The sequence below is a fragment of the Sciurus carolinensis genome, chromosome 9 (genome assembly GCF_902686445.1).
Source record: "Sciurus carolinensis chromosome 9, mSciCar1.2, whole genome shotgun sequence".
Classification (NCBI taxonomy): domain Eukaryota; kingdom Metazoa; phylum Chordata; class Mammalia; order Rodentia; family Sciuridae; genus Sciurus; species Sciurus carolinensis.
Window position 1 is genome coordinate 72,158,273 of NC_062221.1, and position 12,616 is coordinate 72,170,888.

General features: G+C 36.3%; 2 protein-coding genes across 12 annotated transcripts in view; one reads left to right on the forward strand and one right to left on the reverse strand.

Annotated features, from left to right (window-relative positions):
- Stxbp5l (syntaxin binding protein 5L) overlaps positions 1–12,616 on the reverse strand; it is a 424,978-nt gene that overhangs the window by 269,858 nt on the left and 142,504 nt on the right. The window lies entirely within an intron of this gene.
- Positions 2,444–11,719, forward strand: LOC124992777 (transcription factor E2F5-like). Its single transcript, XM_047564029.1, is given in 3 exon segments — positions 2,444–2,632; positions 10,791–11,316; positions 11,319–11,719. Coding segments are annotated over 3 exon segments (1,116 nt in total).

Here is a 12,616-nt window from a genome sequence, read left to right on the forward strand (position 1 = left end):
TTGCCCACAGGCTGCCTGGGTAAGGAATTAATCACAACAGACATACAAAAAAACATAGAACCTCAAATACATGAAGAAACAAGCCAGTAAGATGCCTTTGAGTTATAAAAATAAAATTGGGGGCTGGGGATACAGCTCAGTTGATAGAATGCTTGCCTTGCCTGTGCAAGGCCCTGGGCCCTGGGTTCAATCCCCACCACCTCAAAAAATATTTTAAAAAGATGCCTTTGAAAGTTTTTAATCCCCCAACAACTTAATTCAAAAAGACAGAAGGGGTGAAATGCTGGATTAAGGTTTCAAAAAGTTAGAGGCTGGGGTTATAGCTCAGTGATAGAGCTAAGAGGGGCACTGGGTTTGATCCTCAGCACCACATAAAAATAAAGTGATTGTGTCCATCTACAACTAAAAACAAATATGCTTTTTCTTTTTTTAGACTGCATTTTGATTCATTGTACACAAATGGGGTACATCGCTTCATTTCTATGGTTGTGCACGATATAGATTCATATCATTCATGTAATCATACGTGTACATACAGTAATGATGTATGTCTCATTCCACAATTTTTCATATCCCCCACCCTTTCATTTCCCTCTGTGTAATCTAAAGCTCCTCCATTCTTCTCTCACTCCTACTCCGCCCTCCCCCATTATATATCATCATCCACTTATCAGGGAAAACATTTGGCCTCTGTTTTGGGGATTGGCTTATTCACTTAGCATGATATTCTCCAATTCCATCCATTTATCTGCAAATGCCATTATATTCTTCTTCTTTATGACTGAATAATATTCCATTGTGTATATATACCAGTTTCTTTATCCATTCATCTGTTGAAGGGCATCTAGGTTGGTTCCACAATCTAGCTATTGTGAACTGAGCTGTCCATCTACAATTTAAAAAATTAAAAAAAAAAGAATTAGAAATGTTGATTGTGAAAATGGTCAATGAATTAATAGAACAACTAAGGAATGAGTTAAGGAAGAAAACAGAGGATATAAAAGAGATACTCAGACTCAAACAAATCTTGGCTATTAAAAGAAAAGTAAGTCAAATAAAAAACTCAATAGATGAATACACAAGCAGTGAAACTCCACATAATGTACAAATGCAAAAATGGAATCCTTATTAGAATAAGTTATACTCCATATGTGTATATGTCAAAATACACTCTAGTAGCTAAAAAAGGATAAAAATTATTTTAAAAAGATTTAAAAATTATATAGAAAGATCATAGCTAAAATTAATGAAATGGAGATTACAAGAATAATACAAAGAACCAATGAACTGAAAATGTTCTTTGAAAAGAGATTTGCCCAAATTAACCAAGAAAAGACAACCCAAATTAACTGAAATCCAGAAAAATATTAGGGATTATTTTGCAAAACTATAGTTCAATAAACTGAAAAATCAAGAAGAAATGGTTAAATTTCTAGAGACACATATGATCTACCAAATTTGAATTAAGAGGATATAGAAAATCTAAACAGACCATAAATATGCAGGAGATTGAAGTAGTAACAAAAATCCACCAAACAAAAAGCCCAAGACTAAATGGATTCACAGCTGAATTCTACCTGATATTTAAAGAAATAATATCAGTGTTTCACAAATAATTCCATGGAATAGATAGGGAAAAAACATTTCCAAACTCATTCTATAAAATCAGTATCACCCTGATACCAAAAACAGATAAGGACACTTCAAAGAAAGAAAATTACAAGCAAATATAGATAAGAATCCATCAAAGAAAGAAATCTACAGGCAACTATCCTTGATGAAAATAGATTAAAAATCTTTAATAAAATGTCAGCAAATCATATTCAAAAACACATTAAAAGATCATATATCATGATTAAGTTGGTTTCCTTCCAGGGATGCAAAGATGGTTCCACATACACAAATCAATAAATAAAATATACCTCATAAATAGAATTTAAGGAGGAAAAATAACATGATCATCCAAACAGATGCAAAAAACAAGTCTTTAACAAAATTCACCATCTCTTCATGATAAAGAAAGTAGATTTCATAATTTGGATTACATATGACAAACTCAAAGCAATCATCACAATGAATGGGGGAAAATTATCATAATTACTCTAAAATAAGAACCCAACAAGGACATCCATTCCTATTCAATACATACTTTAAATTTTAGAAAGAGAAGAAAACAAAAGGGATAAAAACAGGAAAGAAATAAAATTATCCCTGTTTGCAGATGATATGACCCTATACTTAGAAGATTCTAAAAGATCCACCTGGGAACTTCTAGAGGTGATGAACAAATTCAGTAAGATATCAGGATACAAAATCAATGTACAAAAATCAATAGCTTTCCTATACATCAATAATGAATCCACTGAGGAAGAAATCAGGAAAACAATGCCATTCACAATGGTATAAAAAGTCTATTTAAGAATAAATCTAGAACTCCAGCGCCATGACCCGGCATAGCACCCACACGCAACTCCAGCACCGCTGCAGCCCAGCTGATGGTCTAGCGCCTGCACTGCAGCTGACCATCTACCAACAGGCAGGGTCTCCTATGCCCGCTATCTTGGATTATTCCCGACCTGGAGGCCACCATCCCTGGTCAGACAGCTCCCTTCTGGAGACACCACATTATCAAGTACCCCTCTGGCATCAGGCTACTGAAGACTAGGAGGTTTGAACAGTACGGTACAGTTTTGTTGTAGATTTTTTTATTAGTAGCATTATTACAATTATCCCTCTTATACCAACTATTATCCCTACTTCTCTTTTTTCTTTTTTATTATTTTTCTCACTCTCTCTATTTTCCTCTTATCTACTGGTTTTGCTGGACAGTCTTTTTCCTTTTTCTCAAGCTAACAGCTAATTTCTTTTAATTTTGCTTTCACTATTCACATGACACATTACATCTATAAACTGACTCCTTATCTCATTAACTTTACATCCTACACCCCTCCCCATACTTTGTCTACCATTAGAAACTGCAAACCTATTGTTTATGCTGCAAATAATAATCAACTCCTAATCTGTTTATTAAGATAATACTGTTAATATCTTAATAGGGACTATTTGGGTTAAGGAGGCATTCAGTTTGTATTATGTGCTCCTCCTAATAATCATCTCCCACTTTAAGGTGAGGTATTAGAAACCTGCAGGGTCACTATAAGCCTATAAGGGGGAAACTGCAATAACTCGAATTTGCACTGCTAGAGGGGAAGGTACATGAACAACAAGAAAAAAACAAAGGAAGAAAGTGTCCCAAACAAACCAAGATGCTATATCAAAAGAATCCAATGACAGCATGATTAGAAGAAAAGTCAAAAAAGGAGTTCAGAAGAACATAATTAAAATGATCCAAGAAGCAAATGATGATATAAGAGAGTAAATGCAGGGTATGACTGATCACACCAATAAACAGCCAAAAGAGCAAATGCAGGAAGCAAAAGATCATTCCAACAAAGAGAGAGAGATTCTGGGGGGAAAACAAACAAACAAACAGAAATCCTTGAAGTGAAGGAAATAGGAAATAAACCAAATTAAAATTTCAGGAGAAAACATCACCAACAGAATACATCATTTGGAAGACAGAACTTTAGACAATGAAGACGAAATATTTAATCTTGAAAACAAAGTTGAATAAACAGAAAGATGGTAAGAAATCATAAACAGAACCTCAAAGAACTATGGGATATCATGAAAAAAACAAATTTAAGAATTATTGGGATTAAGGAATGCACAGAGATACAAATCAAAGGAATGAATAATCTATTCAATGAAATAACATTAGAAAATTTCCAAATCTGAAGAATGAAATGGAAAAATCAATGACAAGAGGCTTACAGAACACCAAATGTGCAAAATTACAACAGATTAACACCAAGGAACATTATAATGAAAATACTTAACATAAAAAATAAAGTCAGGACTTTGAAGCCTGCCAGAGGAAAGCATTCATATTACATACAGGGGGAAACCATACAGATCTAAGCAGATTTCTCAGCCCAGTCCCCCAAAGCTAGAAGGACTTGGAACAACATTTTTCAAGCTCTAAAAGAACACAGATGCCAACAAGGAATCTTATACCTGGGAAAACTTACTTTCAGATTTGACTACGAAATAAAATCCTTCCATGATAAACAAAAGCTAAAAGAATTTACAAACAGAAAGCCTACACTACAAAACATTCCCAGCAAAATATTTCATGAGGAAGAAATGAAAAACAACAATGTAAGTCAGCAAAGCAAGGCACTACCCTAAAGGAAAAGCAAATTAAAGGAGAAACCAAGCCAAGTTAAAAATGAAAAATAAGCCAAAATGACAGGGAATACAAGTCATATCTCAATAATAACCCTGAATATTAATGGCCTAAACTCATCAATCAAACAACACAGACTGGCAGAATGCATTAAAAAGAAAGACCCAACAATATGCTGTCTTTAAGAGACTCATCTCACAGAAAAAGACATCCATAGACTAAAAGTGAAAGGATGTGAAAAAATATACCGCAGACACAGATTCAGTAAAAAAAAAAGGTGGGTGGTTCCATCCTGATATCAGATAAAGTGGACTTCAAGCCAAAGTTAGAAGGCATTAAGAAGGACATTTCATACTGCTCAGGGGAACCACAAATCAGGAAGACATAACGATCGTGAATATTTATGCCCCAAACAACTGCACATCCATGTATGTCAAACAAATCCTTCTCAATACCAGGAATCAAACAGGCCACAACTCAATGATTCTGGGTGACTTTAACACACCACTGTCACCATTGGATAGATCTTCCAAACAAAATTGAACGAAGAAACCAAAGAACTCAATATACAATCAATAATTTAGACTTAACAGATATATAGGATATTTCATCAATCAACAAATGAATACACTTTCTTCTCAGCAGCACATGGATCCTTCTCAAAAATAGAACATATGTAATACCACAAAGATACTCTAAGCAAATACAAAAAAAAAAAGAGATACTACCTCATATTCTATCACATAATAATGGAATGAAATTAGAAATCAACAATAAGATAAAAAGCACAAACTACTCCAACACCTGGAGACTAAATAATATGCTATTGAATGACGCATGGATAGTGGAAGACCTCAGGGAGGAGATCAAATAAATTCTCAGAGGTAGAGTAGAACAATGATACAAGATTTCAAAATCTCCGGGATGCTATGAAAGCAGAACTAAGCGGAAAATTCACTGCATGGAGCACAATCAATAAAAGAAGAAAAAGTCAACAAATAAATGACCTAAAATTACAACTCAAAACCTAGAAAAAGAACAGATCAACACCAAAAGCAGAAGACAGGAAATCATTAAAATCAGCTGAAATCAATGAAACTGAAACAAAAGAAACAACTCAAGAAATTGACAAAACAAAAAGTTGGGTTTGTAAAAATAAATAAAATAGATAAACACTTAACCACACTAATGAAGAGGAGAAAGAAAACTCAAATTACTAAAATTCATCATGGAAAATGAAGTATCACAACAGACATTATTGAAATACAAAACAATTAAAAGCTATTTTGAAAATCTATACTACAACAAAATAGAAAATCTCCAAGATATCAACAGGTTTCTACACATATGATCCTCCCAAACTGAATCAGAAGGATATACACAATTTAAACAGATCAATTTCAAGCAATGAAACAGAAGTCATCAAAAGCCTACCAACCAAGAAAAGTCCTAGACAAGATGGATTCTCAGCTGAGTTCTACAAGACCTTCGAAAAAGAACTCATTCCATTACTCCTCAAAGTATTCCATGAAATAAAAAATTACAGAATTCTTCCAAACTGATTCTATTAGTATCACCCAGATACCAAAACCAGACAAAGATACATTGAGGAGAGAAAACTTCAGACCAATAGCCCTGATGAACATAGATGCAAAAAAAAAATTTTTTTTTTTTTTGCGGTGCTGAGAATTGAACCCAGGGACTTGTGCTTGCCAGGCAAGCACTCTACAAACTGAGTTATATCCCCAACCCTGATGCAAAAATTCTAAACAAAATTTTAGCAAATCCCATACAAAAACATATTAAAAAGATAGTGTACCATGATCAAGTGGGTTTCACCCCAGAAAGGCAAGGTGGCTTCAACATCTGAAAATCAACAAATGTTATTCACCACATCAACAAACTTTAAGAATCATATGATTATTTCATATCATTATTTCGATAGATACAGAAAAAGCATTTGATAAAATACAGCCCCCCTTCATGCTCAAAATACTAGAAAGAACAGGGATAGTAAGAACATATATCAACATTGTAAAGGCTATGCTAAGCCCACAACCAACATCATTCTAAATGGAAAGAAACTGAAAGCATTCCCCCTAAAATCTGGAACAAGGCAGGGATGCCCTCTTTCACCACTTCTATTCAACACTGTCCTTGAAACTCTAACCAGAGCGATCAGACAGACCAAAGAAATTGAAGGGAAACAAATTGGAAAAGAAGAACTCAAACTATCAGTATTTGTCAAAGCCATGATTCTGCATTTAGAGCAGCCAAAGATTTCTGCCAGAAAACTTCCAGAATGCATAAATGTATTCAGCAAAGTACCAGTATATAAAATCAATGCTCATAAATCTAATGCATTTTTATTCATAAGTGATAAATCCTCTGAAAGAGAAATTAGGAAAATTACCCCATTCATGATAGCCTCAAAAAAAAAATTGGAATCATTCTAACAAAATAGGTGAAAGATTCTACAATGAAAACCACAGAACACTAAAGAAAGAAATTAAAGAAAATCTTAGACGATGGAAAGACCTCCCATGTTCTTGGATAGGCAGAATTAATATTGTCAAAATGGCCAAACTACCAAAAGCGCTATACAGATTCAATGCAATTCCAATTAAAATCCCAATGATGTACCTCACAGAAAAAGAGAAAGCAATCATGAAATTCATTTGGAAGAATAAGAGACCCAGAAGAGCCAAAGCGATCCTTAGCAGGAAAAGTGAAGCAGGTGGTATCACAATACCAGACCTTCAACTATACTACAGAGAAATAGTAACAAAAATGGCATGATATTGGCACCAGAACAGACAGGTAGATCAGTGGTACAGAAAAGAGCACACAGAGACAAACCCACATACATACAGTCATCTCATACTACACAAAGGTGCCAAAAACCTACAATGGAGAAAAGATAGCCTCTTCAACAAATGGTGCTGGGAAAACTGGAAATCCATATGCAGCAAAATGAAACAAAACCCCTATCTCTCACCCTACACAAAACTCAACTCAAAATGGATCCAGGACCTAGAAATTAGACCAGAGACCCTGTACCTAATAGAAGAAAAAGTAGGTCCAAATCTTCATCATGTCAGCTTAGGACCAGACTTCCTTAACATGACTCCAAAAGCACAAGAAATAAAAGTAGAAATCAATAATTGGGATAGATTCAAACTCAAAAGCTTTTTCTCAGAAAAAGAAACAATCAACAATGTGAAAAGAAAGACTACAGAGTGGAAGAAAATCTTTGCCACACACACTTCAGATAGAGCACTAATCTCCAAAATCTGTAAAGAACTCAAAAAACTTTACACCGAGAATACAAATAACCCAATCAATAAATGGGCTAAGGAAATGAGCAGACACTTCACAGAAGATCTATAAACAATCAACAGATATATTTTAAAAAGTTCAACATCTCTAGTAATAAGATAAATGAAAAATCAAAACTACCCTAAGATTTCATCTCCAATTAGAATGGCTATTATCAGGAAGACAAGCAACAATTGGTATTGGCGAGGATGTGGGGGAAAAGGTACTAGTACATTGCTGGTGGGGTTGCAAATTGGTGCAGCCACTCTGGAAAGCAGTATGGAGAGTCCTCAGAAAACTTGGAATGGAACCACCATTTGACCCACCTATCCCACTCCTTGGCCTATACCCAAAGTACTTAAAATCAGCATACTACAGTGATGTGGCTACATCAATGTTCACAGCAGCTCAACTCACAATAGTTAGATTGTGGAACCAACCTAGATGACCTTTAACAGATGAATAAATAAAGAAGCTGTGGCATATATACACAATGGAATATTATTCAGTCATAAAGAAGAATAAAATTATGGCATTTGCAGGTAAATGGAGATGGCGAATATCATGCTACTTGAAATTGGCCAATCCCAAAAAAACAAAGGCCGAATGACTTCTCTATGGATGATGATCCATAATGACAGGGTAGGCAAGAATGGAGGAAGGATGTATTGTAGAGAGGAAAACGAGGGGTGGGGAGGAGGTGAGGGGAAGGAAAGATAACAGATTGAGACAAACATCTGTACATGTATGATTAAGCTATCAGTGACTCTACTTTGTGTACAACTAGAGAAATGAAAGTTGTACCCAATTTGTGTACAATGTATCAAAATAAAAAATTTTAAAAAGGAATACATCTAGGAAGATGGTGGAATAGAGAGGTAACTTCCCTGGCTCCTCTGTGGTGTAAAACCAAAGAAAGCAGACAGGCAGTTTCTTAGGAAGGTGGGTAAACAAACGAATATTAGGGGGAATTTTATTGGACTTCAATACTGGACACTCATACAGATTGGGGACTCAGGAGATAAAATATAATTAAATAAGGAAGAAATTCCCAGCAACAGAGCCACAGCAGAGGCGAGAGGTATAAGCCTCTGCGAATGGAGTAAAGTGATAAGCAAATTAAAGGAACCTACATTTTTAGGAGGACTGAAGTGTGCTGGATATGGAGAGTTCCGAGATCAAACACACTGCCCAACTAAACTGTTAGGTGTGCTGCACAATATCTTAGTATGGGTAAGAAACCTCGTCTCTCCCAGTGGCATGGGGAGAGCAGAGGAAGGAACCATTTTGCATCCTCAGCATGAGAGCCAACAGTGAGCAAGTTTATGGCACACCTGAGTCTGTTCCCCAAAAACAAGCCTGGCAAATCCACACTGTGTTACAGAGAGTGTTCCTAAGTGAGAAGGAGAAAATCAAGTGTGGAGAGAGGTTTACACATAGGAATACTGGTTGTGGAAACCGTGTCTCCCCATCTACCTCCAATCCAGCAGATTGTAGGACCAGCTGGGAAAGAAGCACCTGACCAGGAATTTGAAAGGGCAGGGGTGGGAAACATTGACTTTGGAGACTGAACTCGAGATCAGGAATCAATGGATTCGCAGGCAACATAGTGGACTAAGAATTGGCTACTACACCACATGAGTGGAATGCAAAGGAGATCCCTGGGGTGCAGTCTTCCAGCATGAACCAGTAACTGCTAGACCCTGGAGGAGAGCTTATTTAAAATCTCCAGATCAAATGGCATTCAGAGAGGAGTGTGGAGCACACCTAAGCTTAAACTCCACCTCCGGGATTAAATCTCTCACCCTGGCAACTCAACCCTGCGGGTGGGACAAGCATCATATTCCAGATCTAACACTGTGGGGAAAGGAAGCTGGAAATCTTCTGATCTCTAATGGAAACAATTCTTCAACTTTTCATCCAATTTTTTTTCCCCTCTTACATTTCTACCATTTTTGAAATCAATTATTTCTCACGGATTTATTGAGGATTAGGATGTCTGATTAGTATATTCCAATTTTGTTTTATGTATTTTTTTACTTTTTTCTATTTTTAATTTTTTTAACTTTTACTCTATATATATTTTTTCTCTCACTTATCTGTTTCCCTTGATTTTCTTTCTCTTTTCTCCTGCTAACAGACAACTTCTATTGTTCCCTCTTTCACTCTTCAATTTTTTACTATCTTCTCTTCTCCTTCTTCATAATCATCACATCCTACATCACTTCTGTTCTCTCCTGTCCACTATTCAAAATTGTAAACCCTTCCACCTTTTTTCATGCCCTCCTCCCTCTCATTTCCTTCTACAAAATCTAAAGTTCCTCCATTCTTCTCTCATTCCCTACCCTCTCCACCCCCATTACATATCATCATCCACTTATCAGGGAAAACATTTGGCCTTTGGTTTTTTGGGATTGGCTTATTTCACTTAATATCATGATATTCTCCAGTTCCATCTATTTATCTACAAATGCCATAGTCGTCTTCTTTATGGTTGAATAATATTCTAGTGTGTATATATACCACAGTTTCTTTATCTATTCATCTGTTGAAGGGCATCTAGGTTGGTTCCACAATCTAGCTATTGTGAATTGAGCTGCTATAAACACTGATGTAGCTGCATTTCTGTAGTATGCTAATTTTAAGTCCTTTTGGTATAAACCAAGGAGTGGGATAACTGGGTCAAAAGGTGGGTCCATTCCAAGTTTTCTGAGGATTCTCTGCACTGCTTTCCAGAGTGGCTGCACCAATTTGCAACTCTACCAGCAATGTATGAATGTGCCTTTTCCCCCACATAAATGTCAACATCTATTATTGTGTTTATATGTACATGTATGATTACGTGAATGGTATGAATCTATATTGTGCACAACCATAGAAATGAAATGATGTACCCGATTTGTGTACAGTGAATCCAAATGCAATCTGTAACGATAAAATAAATAAATAAATTTAAAAAAAAAAAAAAAAGGTTGTTTGCAGCAAACCACAACCCTCCGGGCGACTCTCTTGCAGGCGGAGGAGCAGCACCGAGGAGCCTTCCCAGCAGGTGGCCGGGCTGGGTGGCCAACGTGGTGCGCTGCAGGCGGACCACCCAGGCTCTGGGACGCTATGGTGGCAGCCAGAGCCCATGAGCTTGGGCCAGCAGACGCCGCAGGGCTAGGGCTAGGGCTAGGGCTAGGGCTAGGGCCAGGGCCAGCGTCCACAAGGGCAGCCTCTGCAGCCACCGCCACAGCTCGGGAGCGTAGGGTGCGGTGGCAGCAGGAACGAGAAAAGCCTAGGGCTGCTCACCATCAAGTTCATGTTGCTATTGCAGGAGGCCAAGGACAGCATCCTGGATCTCAAAGTGGCTGCAGATACTTTAGCTGTGAGGCAAAAAATAATTTATGATATCACCAATGTCTTAGAAGGAATTGATCTGATTGAAAAAAAGTCAAAAAACTGTATCCAATGGAAAGGTGTAGGTGCCTGCTATAATACTAAAGAAGGTATAGACAGATTAAGATTTCTTAAAGCTGAAATTGAAGATTTAGAACTGAAGGAAAGAGAACTCGATCAGCAGAAGTTGTGGCTACAACAGAGCATCAAAAATGTGATGGATGACTCCACTAATAATAGATTTTCCTATGTGACTCATGAAGACATCTGTTACTGCTTTAATGGTGATTCCCTTTTGGCCATTCAGACACTTTCTGGTACACAGTTGAAGGTACCTATTCCAGAAATGCGTCAGAATGGACTAAAGAAATACCGATCAATTTAAAGAATCTTTCAGAACCTATCCACGTGCTGCTTATAAATAAAGAGTCCAGTTCGTCTAAGCCTGTAGTTTTCCCCATTCCCCCACCTGATGATCTCACACAACCTTCCTCTCAATTCTCAACTCCAGTAACTCCACAGAAATCCAATATAGCAGCTCAGAACCTGCCTGAGCAACATGTTTCTGAAAGAAGCCAGAATCTTCAGCAGATACTAGCTACAGAAATATCTTCAGTAGGATCTCTTAGTAGAGATAACATTGGTGAGTTAATGTCTTCTGATGTGTTTCCTCTACTATGGCTTTCTCCTACACCAGCAGATGACTACAACTCTAATTTAGATGATAATGAAGGAGTTTGTGACCTGTTTGATGTCCAGATACTAAATTATTAGATTCTATGGAAACTTAGGACTGTTATCTACCTCTGTGTAACATTTTAGACTTCTTAATAACCTAAGTATTTAAAATAATGAATGTAACACCTTTTTAGTTCACTGATTCTGAAGTGTTCTTCTCTAATTCTTTTTTACTTCACGAAACTTCAACCATAAGAACAAAGGGCTCTGATTGTTGTAGGGGAAAAAAATGATTTAGTATCTACCAGCCTCCCCTACAAACAAGTAGTTACATTTTTGGATTTCAGCTTTGCTTCCAATTCTGAATCCTGTTTTTTCCTCTTATGAGAGGAACATTAAAGTAGACTTCACAACATCAAAACACAAATGGTGGCCAAGGGCTAATCACTGTTTGTCTAGTATTTTTACTGCCACGAAACTATTTCTGTATATCCTTCAACCCAAACAGACATTCGCTGCCACTATTAAAGTGAAGGATGTAAATGAGGATATGTAACTGTTTCAATGATCAGATTTTGTGAAGTGCCTTTGTTTTAGTACTTTAAGTTTATCACATTTTTGTTGACTTCTGACATTCCACTTTCCTAGAGTATAGGAAAGATCTGTTTATGTAGTTTGTTATTAAAATGTGCCAATGTCTGTACATTAACGAGATTTTTAAAAATAAAGTTGTATAAAACAAAAACGTATTTGTCACTATTGACTATTGGAATTTCTGATACTGAGAACTGTTTATTTATGTCCTCTTCCATTTTTCTCTTGGGTTATCGTTTTCTTATTGATTTATAAGAGTTTTTTGTAATTATAAAAAGTAGTCCTAAGTTATGTATGTTGCAAATTTTTCCCCAGTATCTGTTTTCTTTGAACTCTGATAATTTCTCTGTAGAAATTTTTAAATTTTTGTTGAAATTTGTGTTTTCCAACATCTTTTTT